Source organism: Halichoerus grypus, chromosome 4 (genome assembly GCF_964656455.1).
Source record: "Halichoerus grypus chromosome 4, mHalGry1.hap1.1, whole genome shotgun sequence".
In the NCBI taxonomy this organism is placed as follows: Eukaryota; Metazoa; Chordata; class Mammalia; order Carnivora; family Phocidae; genus Halichoerus; species Halichoerus grypus.
In genome coordinates, this window is record NC_135715.1 from 93693812 (window position 1) to 93713483 (window position 19672).

The 19672-nt window shown below is 36.7% G+C and overlaps 1 protein-coding gene and 1 pseudogene across 5 annotated transcripts in view; one reads left to right on the forward strand and one right to left on the reverse strand.

Moving 5' to 3' along the window:
• Positions 1–19672, reverse strand: part of PTPN4 (protein tyrosine phosphatase non-receptor type 4) — a 229593-nt gene that overhangs the window by 170414 nt on the left and 39507 nt on the right. For all 5 annotated transcript variants that reach the window (XM_078070673.1, XM_078070674.1, XM_078070670.1 and 2 more), the window contains one exon: positions 15159–15313. In XM_078070673.1, coding sequence (XP_077926799.1) covers positions 15159–15296 — 138 coding nt within the window. In that variant the 5' untranslated portion in view covers positions 15297–15313. The remainder of the gene's footprint in view (positions 1–15158; positions 15314–19672) is intronic.
• Positions 2456–3016, forward strand: LOC118527698 (nucleoside diphosphate kinase B pseudogene; annotated as a pseudogene).

Genomic DNA, 19672 nt, shown 5'->3' on the forward strand with positions numbered 1-19672 from the left:
TTCCTGTGCATTCACAACCTGACTAACTGGTACAGAAGACCAAGCTTTCAGCCTATCTCATGCTGGGCGTGGAGCCTGATTTAAGATTCTCTCCCTCTGCCCCTCCCCCTGCTCCCACACTCACGCATGCACAGTCTCTCTCTAAAAAATAAATGAATATAATGAGAAACATGCGACTTTCCCTTTCACTTAACATGCAGAGGCCACTGTAGGGTAATTAATGTCCTAATTTCAATATTCTTATGTTTCAGGGAATAGTGAGGCCCAAGGAAAGGGAAAAAGAAAAAAGACAAGGGAACAAATCGTCAGTGGAACAGTTAGAACACACACATTTAATCAATTAAGTTCACCGCCTTATACAGATGTAGTTCATGGCACCCCAAAACAATTACAATAGTACATCAAAGATCACCATAACAAATATAATAATAATGAAAAGGTTTGAAATATTTCAAGAATTACCAAAATGTGACGCAAAGTGAGCCAGTGCTGTTGGAAAAATGGGGCCAACAGACTTGCTCAACACAGTCGCAACAAATCTTCAATTTGTAAAAAAAAAAAATAATACATTATCAGCAAAGTACAACAAATCAAAGTGTGATAAAATGAGGTATGCCTATAATTTGAAAACACAAAAGCTAAAAGCTACAGGAAGAAAACTAAGCATATTTTTAAAAAGAGGCAATGAATTATTCTAGGAAAAACAAAATATAATCAAAATATACTGCTTGGCTTTCCAGTAAATTAACTTGCATAATCATAAAAAAGTAAACAATGACACCAATTAAGGCAAAACCCGCCAACTGCTCACATCATACCCATTTTCTCTCATTTCTTTAAAATAAAACTCCAATACTGTTTGGAGTAGCAACAATATCTAAAAAACTCAGCAGTGGGGTGCCTGGATGGCTCAGTCAGTAGAGCATGTGACTCTTGATCTCACGGTCATGAGTTCAAGCCCCACACTGGCATGGAGTCTACTTTAAAAAAATAAAATAAAACAAAATAAAATACCCAGCCTTGCAGCCCCAATGAGGGCATGTGACTAAATTTTGGCCATTAAGATAACTAGAAGCTATAGGGTAGAATTTATAAGCAACCCTCCTTAAGATTGGGGAAGAAAACTGGCATGTGCCCTTTCTGCTTCTCCATTTTCCTCTACTATAAGCAGAAAGAGTTAGGGATTCCTGGAAAAATAAAGAGAGACAGGGGCGCCTGGGTGGCTCAGTCGTTAAGTGTCTGCCTTCGGCTCAGGTCATGATCCCAGGGTCCTGGGATCGAGCCCCACATCAGGCTCCCTGCTCCGCGGGAAGTCTGTTTCTCCCTCTCCACTCCCCCTGCTTGTGTTCCCTCTCTCGCTGTGTCTCTGTCAAATAAATAAAATCTTAAAAAAAAAAAAAAAAAAAGAGACAGAACTTTCTTGACATAAGAAAAGTCATTTTAGGCTCCCAGCCATCTTGTGAAAGGGTGTAAGAGCAAAGAGCCACTATCAGGACAGGATATAACCTAATCATATCAGGGATAATAAATCAATGGTAAAACTCCCAGTGCCAATTCAAAAGTTAAGATTGACCTGAAATACATCCTTGAGTTATCTCTGCAAGATCTAAACCTCTCTGAGCACTCAGATATGGACCAAATGGAGCCAGAGAACTGATGATTGCCGGCCCTCATGACTTTGACCTGGACTCAGTCACCCTGAGATGACTTCTTCCCCCTGTCCATACTGTATTCCCCATTGTGTAAGCCCCTTCATGAATATGTGCACACCCTTAGCTTAAAACTTCCTCAGTTTTGTTGTTCAGGAAAAACTGCTTTGGGAAAGATCCCCAGTGTTCTCCTCTACTTACTGCAAGTAAAAGCCTTTCTTTTCCTATTCTTTGACTTAGTTGTGTCTTTTAGTTCAATAACCACCAAGAGGCAAACCCAGTTTTGGGTAACACTGCCACCTACCTAAAAGCTGACAAGTGTGTTAGAGTTCTAACAGCTTTCTTGGATCATGAAGTGATCTTATGTATATAGCCATGCTCTCAGGGAAGCAAAGGACAGCAAAGTCAGGGAGCCTGACTCCTTGGTAACTGTGAAGTTGCTATCGTATTCCTGGACCGTCAATCTCTAGAATTCTTTTATGTGAAAGAAAAATGAACTTTTAGCTTCTTTAAGTTACTGTTATTTCCAGTTTCTTTTATTAGAAATGTAATTCTGATAACTATAAGACAGAAAAATAGTAGACAGAGGGATAGATAGATACACAGATTTAACTAAAAATTATGACAAAAAATTTAGGAAGGGGGGTGTGAAGATGTAAAATGGACTAAATATTAAATCCTCATCTTGCATAATAGGAAGTGAGTATAAATAATGTCCAAAAGAGACTGGGGAAAGAGTGGTAAAAAACATAGTAATTATGTCCAAAATAAAAAACATAAACCAGCACAGAAAAATGGGAGTAAATGCCTAAAATACAGCTCCAAAGGTATTTGGAAACTAGTACTAAAAGAGTGGGAGTGGATTCCAGCCCCATCAAGCAGGAGCACATAGCCAGCATCCTGGCCATGGTCGATCAAGAGCGTATGGTTATTGCCATCAAGCTGGATAGTGTGTAGTACGCCCTGGTGAGTGAGATCATCAAGCACTTCGAGCAGAAGAGGTTCCACCTCATGGCCATGAAGCTCCTACAGCCTCTGAGGAACTCCTGAAGCAGCACTACATTGACCTGAAGGACCACCCATTCTTCCCAGGGGTGGTGAAGTACATGAGCTCCAGGCCAGTTGTGGCCATGGTCTGGGTGGGACTGAAAGTGGTGAAGACAAGGCGAGTGATGCTTGGGGAGACCAACTCAGCAGATTCTAAGCCAGGCACCAATCGGGACTTCTGCATTCAAGTTGGCAGGAACAACATTCATGGCAGCGATTCAGTAAAAAGTACAGAGAAAGAAACCAGCCTATGGTTTAACCCTGAAGAACTGGTTGACTACAAGTCTTGTACTTTTGATGTATCTATGAATAAAAGGTAACTAAAGCATCAGTCCCCTTTGGCACCACTTGATGTGTCCCCAGACACAGCTCTTCAATCCACTGACTTGAAAGTAACAGAATCAATCTTTCTTTTCTAAAACATACCTACCAATAAAGCCTTTGGAAACTGGAAAAATAAATAAATAAGACGGTGGGAGCATGTCATTAAGCTTTCATTATATGCTTTGCCCTGATTGGCTTTGAAAAACTTTTTAAAATTGTATGTTACCAATAAGATAAAAATTAATAACCAAGATATTAACTACTAATTTAATCAGCTACTACAAAAATATAGCACTAACATGAAGAAATGATCTTTTTCAAACAGAAGTCTGGCCTTTGCCCTTCACTAATGGGAGGTGATCTCTAGACCCTTGGAATGTTCTACTTGACAGGAATGTCTATTTTCCTGGTGCCTTGGTCACCTGACAGTCTAACAACATGATTTATGATGGGGCTTTGGGCCATATCACATCAGTTCTAACCTCCAGAGGAACTGGAGACTAAGAATATTAGCCTGACCTCTGGAAGAGGTTAGACGTTGGGTCAGTTAGGCAGGGAGTATGTGATCAAGTCCCAGTAAAAATACAAAAGGCTTGGGGAAGACTCCCTGGTTGGAAACAGTCTGTGTGTACTGTCACACAAGATGGCCAGGAGAAGGTAACATCTTCTATGACTCCATGGCTGAGAGGACTTGAAGTTCTTGGTTTTGACTCCTCCTAGACTCTGCCCAATCCATCTCTTCCCTTGGATGATCTTAATCTGTATCCTTTCCCTGTAATAAACTATATCCATGAGTATAACAGCTCTCAATGAGTTCTGTGAATCCCTCTAACAAATTACTGAAACTCAGGGTGGTTTTAGAAATCTCCCAAACGTGCAACTGATGGCAAAAGTAAGGGCAGTTGGGTGGTCACTGTGCCCCTAAACTTTGCACTTTGGCTGACTCTGGGTAACTAAAGAGGAAGGAGGGAAAAGAAGATAAAGGGCAGGAAGGGATGTTACACTTCTAAAGTGCCTTAATAGAATCCTTATTGGCTGCTTTATATACATTCATTTAACCCTGATAACCTTAACAGATGATATTATTTCCACCTTATATATAAGGAAATTATATATACATAAAGGTCAAGTAAGTGGGACAATGCCACAGAGCAAGTATTTGATAGGTCCAGGATACAAATCCAGCCTTTTGAATTCCAAGGCCCATGCACTTCTCATTATACTATACTACCTCCCTACATCACAACTTCCTTTATCAATCATTCATAGTGCTTAATCTTAATTTTGACACCACTGTATGTTTAAATAATCTGTGTGAGGTAGTCTAATAGATACAATCCAGGACCAGATCTATGTAGTTCTTTGTAGAACTAGCACAGTTCCATTCAAGTTATTCTTTTTCTCTTAAGATTTTATTTATTTATTTGAGAGAGAGAAAGAGAGCGAGTGCGAGCAGGGAGAGAAGCAGACACTGGGAAGGAGAGGAAGTGAGAAAGAATCTCAAGCCGACACCACACCGAGTGCAGAGCCCAACACAGGGCTTGATCTCATGACCCTGAAATCATGACCTGAGCCAAAATCAAGAGTTGGACACTTAACTGACTGAACCACCCAGGTGCCCCTCAAGTTATGCTTGATGAGGAAAAATGAAAGTCACTTCACAGTAATTCAAATTATGTGATACCAAAAAATATGCAGTGAATCCAACATTGTAAATTAACCTACTACTAAACTTAATTGCCTATTTACTTCCAGATTTCTTTAACATGGGAAAAAATTAAAGAACTGCAAAAGGAACAGTGAAAAGCACTATAAGCACTGAAGTTTATTATAAACAAATCAAAGGAAGCATCAAAAGGAAGTGTCTGCACATTCAGAGAAATGTTTGTCATAAGAGTATTACTGATTCATCACATATTACAGCTGTTGCTTTTCTTGGTGGAAACTAAACAAGTTACATTAAAAATTATGTGTAGAATTCAGAAGGTGAATGAAAAAAGTCATAAATCCAGTTACTAGGAAAAGTATTTAAGAGGAAAACATATTACCAAACCAAATTCACAAATAGGAGAAAAGAGTTTCAGGATAAGTAAATATTTCTGAAAGTGAGCAATTTGCTATACTGTACATGCAATGCATGCATATATGCAAGTCCAGGGTTGTTTTATTTTGGAAGCATAATTAAGTCTTATTTTAGAAAAGAGTGTTAAATAAGGACAAAGACTCAAATAAGACTAAATGGATGCTACCTTTAATACATAACCAAATTTCTAATATATAGATACTAAACTATCTAATTTTGAGTTAGGAATAACATTCAAAATGGGTACAGAGATGAGAAGCAAGTTCTTTTCTACAGTATTGTGATCAGCAAAGTCCATCCACCAACACCAACCCACACCAACCCCTGGGCAGAGGGTCATACTGGGAATCAAGGATTCCTCCAGGGGATTCTTGGTTTCACAGGAGACTCAGAACAAAGAATTACCCAGGTCAAGGGGATAGGTAGTGGTGCATCAGAGAAGGAGTCATGTAGCTTACCTATATGGTAACAACTACACCTCTATGGTCACCAACACCATTCCAATGAATACTGAAAGCATGTTTTCAAGTTTTAGCACAGAAACAGAGCTATGACATATATCCTTTCTCAAAGAACAGGACTCAAGTAGCTGAGAAGGGCATGCTATTCAACTTCAGGAAAGGCACACAGAGCAAAAGAGAAGAAGTAGACCCCAAGCTAACCACCTAGTTTCATCAAATTACTCACGGTAACCTGTGGCCTAGACAAACAGACTTACATTCAGTACAATACAAAAAAAAAAAAAAAAAAAAACAGTATAATGGCAAAAACACTTAAATGATTATTCCCTCAAAGAATATGAGATAAGTGTGTTATAAGTTATAATATAATAGAAGTGTGTGATAATAAAATAGTGTGTTACCAGGTCTGTACTCCATATACACTGTTAGTATGGTAGTTAAGAGATGAACAGTGTGGGCTAAAATATTTAAGAATTAATTTGAAGATGCTGGATATATAAACAACAAACATAAGATAGTTAAATAATGAAGAACTGATCGCCAAACAAAGTTTCTCTGATAATAGGTGAGCCCAGACCAAGTAGGGTTAAGGTGCTTCTCAAATGTGGCAGATGACTTGAGTTGAAATCTTCTAAAATAACAAACCCAATGGCCCACATGCCTAGGGCTTCATCTTTGGAAAGCAAGTGCCATTTTATCCCTGTCACCAAATCAATATATCTCAGACTAACTTGATTTTATAGAGTGCATATATTCACCATTATTATTTACCATTATTAACTGAGATCTGAGTTTTTCTATTTGGCTCAACTGAATATTGGACAAAGAACACAGCCAGCAAATATGTTAACTATTTCATATCAAAATCCACTATTATATAATGAGATATATTTTCACATTTTAAAACAATCAGGATTTTCAGTTCTTGCCATGACGGAGTAGCTAATGTTGGGATACCCTCCTGCTATAAACATCTATAAAAGCTGGACCAAATATACAAAAAATGAAAAAAACAAAAAAGCCTATTTGCAGGCCTTAGACAATAACCACCACAGCACTATGATCCTTGATAGAAGAGAAGCAGATAAATCAAATCCCATATTCACACTGGCTTTCTCCATAAGGGCATTTCCCAAATCATGGTGTAGAGAAAGAGAGCCCAAACAGTGTAGCAGTCCCGCTGGAAGAGAAGACTACAATTACTGCTTGGGACTGCTACGGTAGCTGGATTGGGGGGCAGATTATTAGAGAGGAAAGAGCCAGAAAAAAAAAAAAAAAACAGTTACAAAAATCTATATAAAAATTCCCATCTGGGGGGCACCTGCGTGGCACAGTCAGTTAAGTGTCAGACTTGGTTTCAGCTCAGGGTTGTGAGATGGAGCCCCATGTTGGGCTCTCCACAGAGCATGGAGTCTGCTTAGTTTCTCTCTCCCTCTCTCTCAAATAAATAAATGAATCTTTAAAAAGAAAAAAAATCCCCTCCGGTTGTCATCTGCCTCCTAGGCTGTGCATGCACAGGGTTAGACTCCTAGAAGCCTAGAAGAGAACAGCTATTGGGAGGCTGTTAGCTAAACAAAGATTTCAGAGCTTGCACAGTTTTGAATAAATGAAGTACAAACTAGTCAGAGGAGAGAGACCTTGATGAATACCACAGGTGTTTAGGTGAGACCCTAGATAATCCAAGCCCTAGGAATAAAAACACAGTTGAAACAGACTTACCTTAACAAAGCCTAAAACTAAACTTCAGAGAATCAAAGTGACCCACTGGCAATTTAACTGCCTGCCAGAATAAAATGCAATTTTACTTAGAGGAAGATAACAATCCAGAGCTTCTATAACAGGGGTCAGCAAACCTTTCTAGTAAAGAGCCAGAAAGTAAATATTTTTACATTTTGAGGGTCACAGTCTCCACTGCACATTCTCTTAAAACAACAACCAAACCTTTAAAAAAGTAAAAACCATTCTTAGCTCATGGGCCACACAATAGCCACCAGGCTGGATTTGGCCCATGGGCCAGTCTGCTGTCCACTACTCCACATTACACTCACAATATCCATCATACAATGCAAAATTAGTAGATACGTGAAGCAGGAAAAGTGTTTGATAATCAAGAAACAAAACAGTCAACAAAAACAGACATAGGAGTGATCTACATATTGGTCTTATATAAGAGCTTTAAAATAACTATGACTACATATTAAAGACAACACAGTCAGAATATAGAGAATAGATTAAAATAGGATATATTTCATCACTAGAGAATTAGAGTCTGAAAATGATCACACAGATATTCTAGAACTGCAAAATATGTGAAATAGAGGAACTCCTTGAATAGGTTTAATAGCAGAATAAGCACAGGGAAAAAAACCCACAGAATTAGCAAATGCAAAGACAGATTAATAGCTATTCAAAGGACAGAAAAAAATTATAAGCAAAATAGAACATATGTTAGATGTGGGATGCAGTCAAACAATCTAATATATATGTAACTGGCATACAGAAGGAAAGAAGAGAAAATAGGTCAGAGGCAATATCTGAATCAGTGAAGGATGAGAACTTTTCAAATGTTCTAAGATACCAACCTACAGATTCAAGGAGGTCAGTAAATACCAAGCAGGATAAACACACACATACAAAACCATATATACCTACATTACAAACAGGGGACTAAAAAAAATCAAAGAAAGAGAAAAATCTTAAAAACAAAGGAGGAAAGGACCTCTCTCTTGTCCTTCAGTAGAACACAGTAAAAATGAAAGATGGCTTCTCAAGAGAAATATGAAAGCCAATGAAGTGGCATCTTCAAACTACCGAAGGAAAAAAACCTATCAACACAGAATTCTATACTCAGCAAAAATATCCCCCAGAACATGAGGAATAATAAAAGTTGAAAGAATCTGTCATAAACAGACCTTATTTAAAAAAATAATAAAAGAAGTTCTTTAGGATGAAGGAAGATGATTCTAGATGGAAGCATGGATATATAAGAAATGAATAACTGCAGAGACTATAGATATAAAGACAAATATAACAGACTACTGATTGTTTAAAGCAATAAAACCAATGTCTTACAGGATTTATAACATATGAGGAGGATGTTAAAATACATAATAATAGCAAAAAAGTAGGAAGTGGGTAAATGGATTTAAACTGTTTTAAGGTTTTTGTATTTGAGGGGGAACATGCTAGAAGTAGCAAAGGTAGACTTTGCTAAGTAAAGACACATTTTGCAATTTCTAAGGTAATCACTAAATGTCTGATACGAAAAGATTAACCCAAAAAAGCTAATAAAGGAAATACAATAGAAGCAGGAAATACTTAGAGGGGCACAAAAGAATCTGTTTTGTTTTGTTTTTTTTTTGATGAGGGAAGTATTCAATGACTTAATCTTGTGGTAGTTCCACAGATACATACATATGAAAACATTCATTGAGTTTTATACTGAAGATCTATGCACTGTACAATATATATCATGCACAAAAAAAGCCTATATATAAGTTCCAGGGCATATGAAGACTGATCTGCAGTACCTTTCTAAACAGAATCCAACATATCTCCCCAAAACTTAATGGTTTACAGCTACTTTCACAATTATTTTTTCCCATAATATATACTGGGTACTCAATAATTACTATCATTAAATGGGTATATGAACAACCCACAATTTTATTTAATTTACTGTACAACTGCCAAGATAATAAATTCCTGATTCTCAAAACTATAAACTTAACAATTGTTTTCTTCTTTACTTTTTAAGAATAAACTGGCATTTTTACAATTTCTGTTTAAATGTATTTTTAATCAATATTGCCAGGAAACACACTAGGTGTTGGAAACAGTACATAGACCCAGTACACAGATGAAAATATATATAAAGCAATTAGCATATTGCTATTTTATGGAATTTTAATTATAATATTCTTCTAAGAAAACATCTGTAACTACAGAATAGATTAAATCTATTAAATCACAAGCAACAGAAGAATCAACCATTCTAAATGTATGAGTCAGTCACATAAATAAGTACTTCACAAATATTTTATTCTGAGCATTCTATGCAAGGCAAATATTATTCTCCTTTAACAAATGAAGAATCTAAAACACTAACTTGTGTATAATCACAAAGCTAGTAAGTCTTCAAACTAAAGACTTACAAATTCATCATTGGATAACTGTCCAGGAATTTCTCAGTAGAAGTAAATGTCATTATCAGGAACAAATTTATACCTGACAAATGTGATACAAGACCTAAGAACTATATATATACCTCATGAAACATAGCAGCATTAAAGAAAAAAAAACAAACAAGAAATAAGATAACCTTAACTGTGCATAATTATAAACCTGATTAATAAAGAGTTTTCTAGTGCTTAATATAATACAGTTTGAGGAAAAAAATTTAAAGAAAAGCTTTAAAGATCTATGATATATTACAATGTTTGAATTTTCAAACACTATGGTAATTGGCAAATTATCACATATTTTTGCACTAAAGAAGACCAGTTGCATTTTAACTGTGATTTTAATAAAAAAATCTTGGTAAATAGTAAATTCTCCTTCAAGGTAGACATTGTTGAAAATCAATCTTAGAGATGTCAAGGTTAAACAAGGAAGACTGGACACAAATGTTTGCTCAAGACACACTAAAGTGACAGTAAAGACAGTAATCAAAGTGAGTCTATACAAGTAACCGTCTCCTCCATGACCATCTCTACACCCCCCTTCCAAATACCCATCACTCTAAGAACCAGAAATTTAAATTTCAGCTCATTTTTACTGAGCTGAAAACAGGGAAATCTACATAAGTGTAAGTCTACATACTCAAGAGTTGAGAGCTCTCCAGTCCCTTTCTCTCACTCAGTTCTATGTAGACCCAGCAAGGCTCCATAAACTCCAGGTAGATAAGATAGATACGTAGGTAAACCCCACGTCGGGCTCCCTGCTCCACGGGAAGCCTGCTTCTCCCTCTCCCACTCCCCCTGCTTGTGTTCCTGCTCTCGCTGTCTCTCTCTCTGTCAAATAAATACATAACATCTTAAAGTCTTAAAAAAAAAAAATTATAAAAAATCTTTTTTTGTTTTTAAAGATTTTATTTATTTGACAGAGAGCGACACAGTGAGAGAGGGAACACAAGCAGGGGGAGTGGGGTTCCCACAGAGCAGGGAGCCCAATGCGGGGCTCGATCCCAGGACCCTGCGGTCATGACCTGAGCTGAAGGCAGACGCTTAATGACTGAGCCACCCAGGCACCCCAATCTTTAAAAAAATCTTAAATTGTATACATGAATAAACCAATATATGTAAAATAAAACACTTCTGAGGGAATTTGAGTGACATGTAAATGACAGTATTTTTAAAGGAACTAACATATCAAATTTAAGTAGGGCTGGAAAATGACAATAGTTAAAATGTTGACAAGAAGTGCTAACAGACCTTCTCTCTCTCTCTCTCTCTCTCTCTCTCTCTCTCACACACACACACACACACACACACACACACACACACACACACACACATTCTCCTGGCTCTGCAATTGCCTTGGTAAGTAACCTAATGACTCTAAACTTATTTTCTCACATATACAATATGTAAAGTCAATGGAACAATAATCAGGTGGAAAAATATCCCTAAAATTCTATCCTCCTTTACAAATATATGACTATAGAGTGATTATAAATAAGTAATGGCGCCTGGGTGGCTCAGTCGGTTGGGCGTCTGACTCTTGATTTCAACTCAGGTCATGATCTCAAGGTCATAAGATCCTGGGCTGGGCGTGGAGCCTCCTTAAGATTCTCTCTCAGGGCACCTGGGTGGCTCAGTCAGTTGGGCGTTGGACTCTTGATTTGGGCTCAGGTCCTGATCTCGGGGTCATAAGATCAGGCCTGTTTTGGGCTCCACCCTGGGCATGAAGCCTGCTTGGAATTCTCTCTCCCTCTCCCTCTGCCCTGACCACCTCACTCATGCTCGCTCTCTCTCCCTAAAACAAAACAAAACAAAACCAAGTAAGTACATTTAGCTAAATTCACCATCCTTATACTCTTAGTTTCCCACCTCAATCCACATCCACCTGCTAACCCTACCTTTGTTACTTGGTTTATACTACTAAATAATAATAATAATAATAATAAATGTTAACATATTATTTAACAGACAAAAAAAGTATAAGGTTCAGCCAACTAAATATTCATCAACCCAAATTATCACATAACTAAAATATGTATTAATTGAATTTCACCTTATTTCAAGAGAAAACAAAATCTATGATTTATGGTATCTTTTGTTAACAACTGAGGTACTGGTATCATTAAAAAATTATCAGTTTTTCTTAAGTACATAAAAATAGATAACAAAGAAAACACTTTAGAGAACAGCTTTAGTACTTTTAAGATAATTTTATTTCCAAAAAGTAAACTGAGGGAGGAGCCCCCGGCAAGTTCAATTAGTAGAGCGTGTGACTCGATCTCAGGGTCTTGAGTTCAAGCCCCATGTTAGGCATGGAGTCTATCTAACATAAAAATTTTTTAAAAATTAAAAAAGTAAACTGAGGGAAAATTCAATGTGGACAAAAATAAAAGCCGAAAAAAAAGAAAGAAAAGAAATTCCTGAATGCATAAGCTTCGTTCCCTGTCTCTGAACAGCATTATCTATGAAGCACCTTAAAATTGTACACTGAGGGGCGCCTGGGTGGCTAAGATGGTTAAGCGTCTACCTTCGGCTTAGGTCATGATCCCAGGGTCCTGGGACTGAGTCCCGCATCAGGCTCCCTGCTCAGTGGAGAGCCTGCTTCTCCCTCTCCCTCTGCTGCTCCCTGCTTGTGCTCTCTCGCTCTGTCAAATAAATAAAATCTTAAAAAAAAAAAAAAAAAGGAACTGTACACTGAATAATGTGTGCTGAATAAATTTCCCTTCCATTGATCCTGAGTGTGACCTTGTGATAGCACTGACAAACTGAATGTGGTAGAAGTGATATTATGTGACTTCCACAGCCAGATCACAAAAAGCAATATGGCTACAGCCTGGCTCCCACTCTCTCTATGGATGCTCACCTTTGGAATACAGCCATTGTGCTGTGAAGAAGCCCAGGGCACATAGACAGATCATATAGGTGTTTAAGCCTCAGCTAAGGTCTCAGGTAATAGTCATATGAGTGAATAAACCTTCAAATGATTCTAGCCTCCAGCCTTTGAGTCTTCTAGCTGAGGTATTTAATGGAAACATGTTTTTAGTGATTGACAATGAACTCAAGGACATGAGAGAAAAAACACACTCCATAGGCTGGCTATAGTAAAATAAATGTTGTGCCAAAACCACAGTGAAACTGGAACTTCAAACTGAAGCAATGCTAATAGGCTTATCTCAATCCTGTGTCTACAACAGAGAAAGAAAAAAAGGAACTAATGAGGTTATATCAACTCCTTTATTACATCACTTTCTCCCAGGAAAATATATAGAAAAGGTTTTGATGAGATGAATACCAGATGGAAAAAAAGCAGACTTTGGCAACAATAAACATTTCATTTCTGGTACAGAAATCTTTCAGGGAAGGGAATGATTCCAAAAGCTAAGATGTTACAAATCACTGCATGGTAATCTCCAGAGGAAACTGAGCAGTTCTCCTTCCCAGTGAATAGAGAGATGCTGGTGAAACTAGCAGCTGCCCACAGTGGGTACTTCTGAGACTTAATGGTACTTAGTGGACACAGAGAATACCAGAGATTCGAACTCCCCTCTTAATGTGCAGGCTAGATTACATAATGCTGTACAGATTGTAAACGGCATAACCAGAGAGCCATACGCATAGATTAAAATATGCAGCATCTACACAAAAGTACAAAGCAACTTGGACATTCTGAATGACTTGGGTCCAAATACCGAGAGGAATAAATATACTACTTATCCAACAGTCAATTTCTCATATTGTTCCTCTTAAGTATGTTGATGACCTGTAGTAATGGTAGAGAAAGTTTCTAGTATCATATAATATTTATCATTCTAGTAGTAATGCACTCAATTGTATTAGAACTGATATTTAAATATATATAATAAATAAAAACCCATAAATATATTAAATATGTCTCTCTAAAAGAGCAATTCGTACACTGCTTACTATATTGAAAAATATAACATTCCATTATTAACTAAAGTGCCAACAGAAAATATCTTGCTAGATGGGAACCACAGCAAATCTGTCTGCAATATTTTTAAAAAAATACAAAACTGCAAGTTAAAATGAAAAGTAAATAATAATTAATATTAAAAATTATTATTTAAACCCCCCAAAAGAATTTTAATGAGTCAAAAACAGGAAAAGGGGCTTATTTTCTTGTATCAATTCCTAAAACATGAGTTTCCATTAACTAAAAATTTTTATGAAGAATTCTCTTCACTGAGTAGTATCCCTTGTTGATAACCTATACTACCTATCTATTAACAGATGACAGAATACAAAAAAAAATTAAAGCTTAACATTTTGGAAAAGCACATTAGTTGGGTATGTTAGATAATACCCTTAAAGGTACTACTCTACAGTCCCTTTTCCAAATGGCCTGGAGTTTCAGTAAAAAAAGATAAATTAGCAATCGTGTTATATGGTAATACAGAAAATTTTAAGCTTAAGAAACTGGTAAAAGAAAGATTAGTATTTTATCTTCCCCAACTTTACTGACATAAAATTGACACATGACATTGTGTAAGTTTTAGGTGTACGACAAGGGTGTGTTCCTTGTCTTGGAATGTTCACAGTAATGTGACTGACAAGAGCCCAAAGTAGAAAAAATCCAAATATACACCAATAGTAAACTGGACAAGTAAATGGAAACAAAAAAATGATTAAGTAAATTGTGGTGTATTCATACACTAGAGTACTATACAGCAATGAAAATGAACCAACAACTGTTAGCATACCCAGGGTAAAACTCCCAATAATGTTAAGCAAATAAAGATAGATATAAATAGGATGAACAAATATTTGTTGAATAAATATTTCAGACAAGACTCAGATAAGATCAGGACTGTCCTTTATCTTTGTTTAGCAAGTTTTATTCACAGACAATACAAGAAAGATTACAAACAAGATGTATAAATTATTTAGGAGAACAAATTCCTTTCAAGCACCTCAAGCACATACTATTGATCTGCTCCACTAATCATAATGCACTGTTCATTTGTCAACTTCTTGAAAGACCCAATTTATTTTTATTTATTTATTTATCTATTTTAATTTAAGTCTCTTTTTTTTTTTAAAGATTTTATTTGACAGAGAAAGAGATAGCAAGAGCAGGAACACAAGCAGGGCGAGTGGGAGAGGGAGAAGCAGGCCTCCCGTCGAGCAGGGAGCCCGACGTGGGGCTCAATCCCAGGACCCTAGGATCATGGACTTGAGCCAAAGGCAGACACCTAACAACTGAGCTACCCAAGCGCCCCCTGAGAGACCCAGTTTAAATCAGAACTTATACTAGAAGCTTAAAAACCCATACTAAAAAGACTTTCTTCATTGAATAAGGCTTTTCAAACTATACTACAATTAAACAGTTACAGTTTTAAAATATAATCTAAACTCAGAAATTATTAAAAGAAAAAAGACATAAAATACTTACATTAACTTTGAAAGCTTGTACAGTGTTATCCAGAAGAAGGATGTTGCAAACCACCTCCGTATGCTGTCTGTCTCGGGCCAACTCTGATGCTCGTACATTGTAGGTTCTGCCAGCAGGCAATCGGAAACGCGAGGTCATTACTGTCCACACTCGGTCTAAGTTGAAAAAAACATTCACTAAATAAAAAAATAGTTGAAGATACTTAGCAGTTTAAAACACCAAGGTTATTATATAATCTTCAACTAACACAAGTAAAAAGCAGTTATAACTTTTGAAACACCAATAAAAATTGTAGGTATAAAAAAAAGATACTGTATATAATTCATCATTTAAACTAAAATTCAAACTGCCTGGAAGAGCTTTATTTTGAACTGTTCCATTGAGAAGAAAATACACAAATTGTTCAGGAAGTCATAATCCAATTCAAAATATATAAATTTGGGAATAGCCAAAAAAGGAGTAGGAGAATATGCTACCTTAGGAAGTTGGACATTACTCACTGATGCAAATATTTAAAAACACTGTAGAACAGCAACAGGAGGGAAGACTATTTACCTCTAAAGGACCCTTACCTTTACTAAACTTAAGATTTGGGGGAAACATGGGAGTTTGGTCAATTTTTTTAAATACAATAATACTCTTTATTTTAACTATCCTCAAATTTAAATGAATTCTAATAGGATTATTCTTATTATTCTCAAGAAAACAAAAACAAAATAGAAAACATAAGGCTACAGATCTTTGCTTCTCAATTTTTAACCTAAGAAGGAAAAAATGACATTGCCTATAAAATCTGAACAGATAATACACTGATATCAGCAATACCTGAAGTTAAAAGGTAATGAATAGGGGGGATAGGGAGGGGGAGGGGAGAAAAGGCAATGAAGATGTAGCTTTGAAGTTCTGAAAATTATATGAAACACAGAATTACATACCAAAAAAATTAGCATTCATATGGGAGAATAAAGCTAAAGATATTTCCAGACATTCAAGGATTCAAAGTTTAAAATCCACAAAACTTCCCTCTTAAAGACAATTAAAGACAGGAAATAAAATATATTAGAAACACAAGTATACAGAACTTTTAAATAAGTAGTAAGAAATTTGAATAATGAGTAAGCAAAAAATAATAAAGAGAAACGCCAGTTCAAATCAGTGGTATTCAGTAACTGCAGTTGACATCACAGACTGTTCATGTCAAAAAGATTAAAGCTATAAGTAAAAGTCAGTGCTACACAAGTATGAGAATTGTATAAGGAAAACAGCTTTAGCAGTTGACAAAGAGGGGCTAGCCAAGTAAGACTCACCAATTAAAAGACAGGGATTGGTGGTTTCTGGTTCCACATGTTAAGAGCTTGCAAGTCTCCACTCCACTTTAACAAGTAAAAAGTAGAACAGACTGGAAAATCACCAAGGCTGCTTGGATTCATGAGAGAGAGAAGACACAGGGCAAACCGCTGCCCCCAAGACTGAAGAGACAGGCAAATACATAGGGTCTCAAGGAGAGACTCACAAACAGAAACCACCAGGGGAGCCAGTACACGATTAGGAAAATCTGAACTGTAACTGGCGAACTGCAGGAGGCTCAATGTGGACAATGCTGAAAGTTAAAAACTCCAGGGAGCCCAGTCATAGGAGGACTCCCACAATATTCGGAGGTTTACTTCAGGAATCCAACTAGATTCCCACAGTAAATATGGAGAAAAGTAGCCTTAAGCTTTCTGCCGGGGATGAACATATATAACACACACACACACACACACACACACACACACACACACACCCCAAGACAATTATTAAATATACCAGAGCACTCTGTTCTTCTTAACACCTGTCCTTAGGAGAAATTAGTTAACCAGAACCTAAGTGACCTGGGGCAAAGAAAATACTCAACTCCAGCTGACTCTAGCCTTCCAGTGGGAGAATGGAAATAACCAACTCCAGACCACTTTAGCCATCCTGTCCCATCTAAAAGGGGGAAAAAACCTGAGAAACCCTGTGACATTCATAGTCCAGAGGCATAGGTTCACTAAAATACTGAGGCTTAACCAGAGGATTACAGAATGCTTTTCCTCCCTACACTACTAAAGGCCTATTTACATCAGTTCCTCTTAACACAACATCATGCCTGACTATCAAGAAAAATTTATAGGGGTGCCTGGCCGACTGTCAGTAGAGCATGAGACTCTTGATCTCAGTGTTGTAAGTTCGAGTCCCACATTGGGTGTAGAGGTTACTTAAAAATAAAATCTTAAAAAAAAAAAAATCAGAAGGCATACTAAAAAAGGCAAAAAAGCACAATTTGAAAGGAAAAAGCAAGCATCAGAACCAGACATGAAAGGGATGTTGGAATTATCACACACAGAATTTAAAACAACTGTGATCAATATGCTAAAGCTCTAATGGACATTGTAGACAGCATGCAGGAACAGATGGGCAATGTGAGCACAGAAATGGAAATCTGAAGAAAGAACCAAAAAGAAATGTTACAGGTAAAGAACACTGTAAGACATGAAGAATGCTTTCTGATAGACATGTATCGGGCACAACAGAGGAAAGAATCTCTGAGCTAGAGGATATATCAAAAGAATCGTCAAAAATCGAAAAGCAAAAGGAACAAAGACTGAAAAAAAACAAAAACAAAAAAACCAGAACACCTAAACTCTGTGGGACAAAAAAAGGTGTAAAATAGATATATGAAAAGAATAGAGGGGAAGACAAGAAAACATATTTGAAACTATCAATAATGATTGAGAGTTTCCCCAAATTAATGTCAGACATCAAACCACAGATCCAAAAAGCTCCAAGAACACCAAGAAGGAAAAATATCAAAAAAACCTACCTATACCTAAGCATATCACTTTAAAACTACAAATCAAAGATTTAAAAATCCTGAAAGAAGTCAGAGGAAAAAAACAGCTTACTTATTGAGGAGCAAATATAAGAATACATCTGACTACTTAAGCATGCAAACAAGAAGAAAGTGAAGTGAAATATTTAAAATGTTGAGGGGAAAAAAACCCCTAGAGACCTAGAATTCTATATCCTACAAATCGTCTTTCAAAAGAGAAAGAAATAAACAGTTTCTCAGACAAAAAAAAGGGGGAAGGATTTGTTGGCAGTGCACCAGCCTTGCAAGATATTTTAAAAGAAGTTCTTTAGAGTGAAGTAAAATAATAGACATCAAAACTCAGATCTACATAAAGAAAAGTATCAAAGAAGGAATAGACCTGATGTGATGAGCACTGGGTGTTGTACGTAACTAATGAATCATTGAACACTACACACCTTAAACTAATGATGTACTATATGTTGACTAACTGAACTTAACAAAAAAAAAGTTAAAAAGAAGGAACAGGTGAATGTTATTTTAAAACTTTTATTTTTCTTATCCTTAACTAATCAAACAGATAACAGTACAATACCCTCTACTTCAGTGTGGCAAAGACTTAAGAAATTTGATGAGATTTTTCCTTCCACAATTAGGTGAAGGGTGAGGATTTTGCAGATGTGATTAAAGTCCTAAGTCAAGTGAGTAAATCAAAATAAAGAGTACCCTTGGTGGGCCTGACTTAGGTGGAAGCCCTTAAAAAATTGGGAACTTCCTGAAGTAAAAGAAATTCTACTGCTGGCTTTAAAGACATGGTCTGCCATGTTGTGAAATGACCTGTGAAAGGGGCCTCTAGGAGCTGACAGCCAGCGAAAAACTAAAGACCTCAGCCCTACATTTGATTGTATTCATCAACAATCACATGAGCTTGGAAAAGAACCCAGGCTCCCAAAGTTTGGTCAACATCTAGATTGCAACTATGTGAAATGCAACCAAGCTGCATCCATCCTCCTGACCCACAGAAACTGGAGGAAAATAAATGTGTTGTTTTAAACTGCCAAATTTGAGGTTATTCATTACACATCAATAGAAAACTAATACACATTTCACAAGGGTACTACTCAATCAAGAAATATTCACCAGAGATAGAAAATATGAAACAATGAGGCACCTGGGTTAAGCATCTGACTCTTGATCTCAGCTCAGGGCTTGATCTCAGGATCATGAATTCAAGCCCTGCACTGAGCTCCACACTGGGCGTGGAGCTTACTTAAAAAAAAACAAAACAAAGCAAAAAACAGAAAGAATCTTCAAATAGAACTATTATAAAGACTATAAACTTACTGATTAAAAGCATTAAAAATATAAATGGATTTTCTCTAATACAAAGACTTATTGTAAAGCCAAAAAGAAAACACAAAGCAACACACAATCATCTCTTTGTGCATGTTCCACTCTTGCTTCTAATGGATATATGTATTTCTCTTCTCCCCAGCCCTGCCTTCCCTTCACCTGGGGTGAGTGGTCCAGATAAAGAAAGTGGGCAAAGACCTAAGAAATTCATAAGTAACAGCAGAATCAGCAAATTAGTTTTAACAGTAGGGGGAGCTACCCAAAAAAGAACACTGGTTGATGTTACGAAGGTATGCCAATGTCAAAGAGTGATACAGGAATGACAAGATAC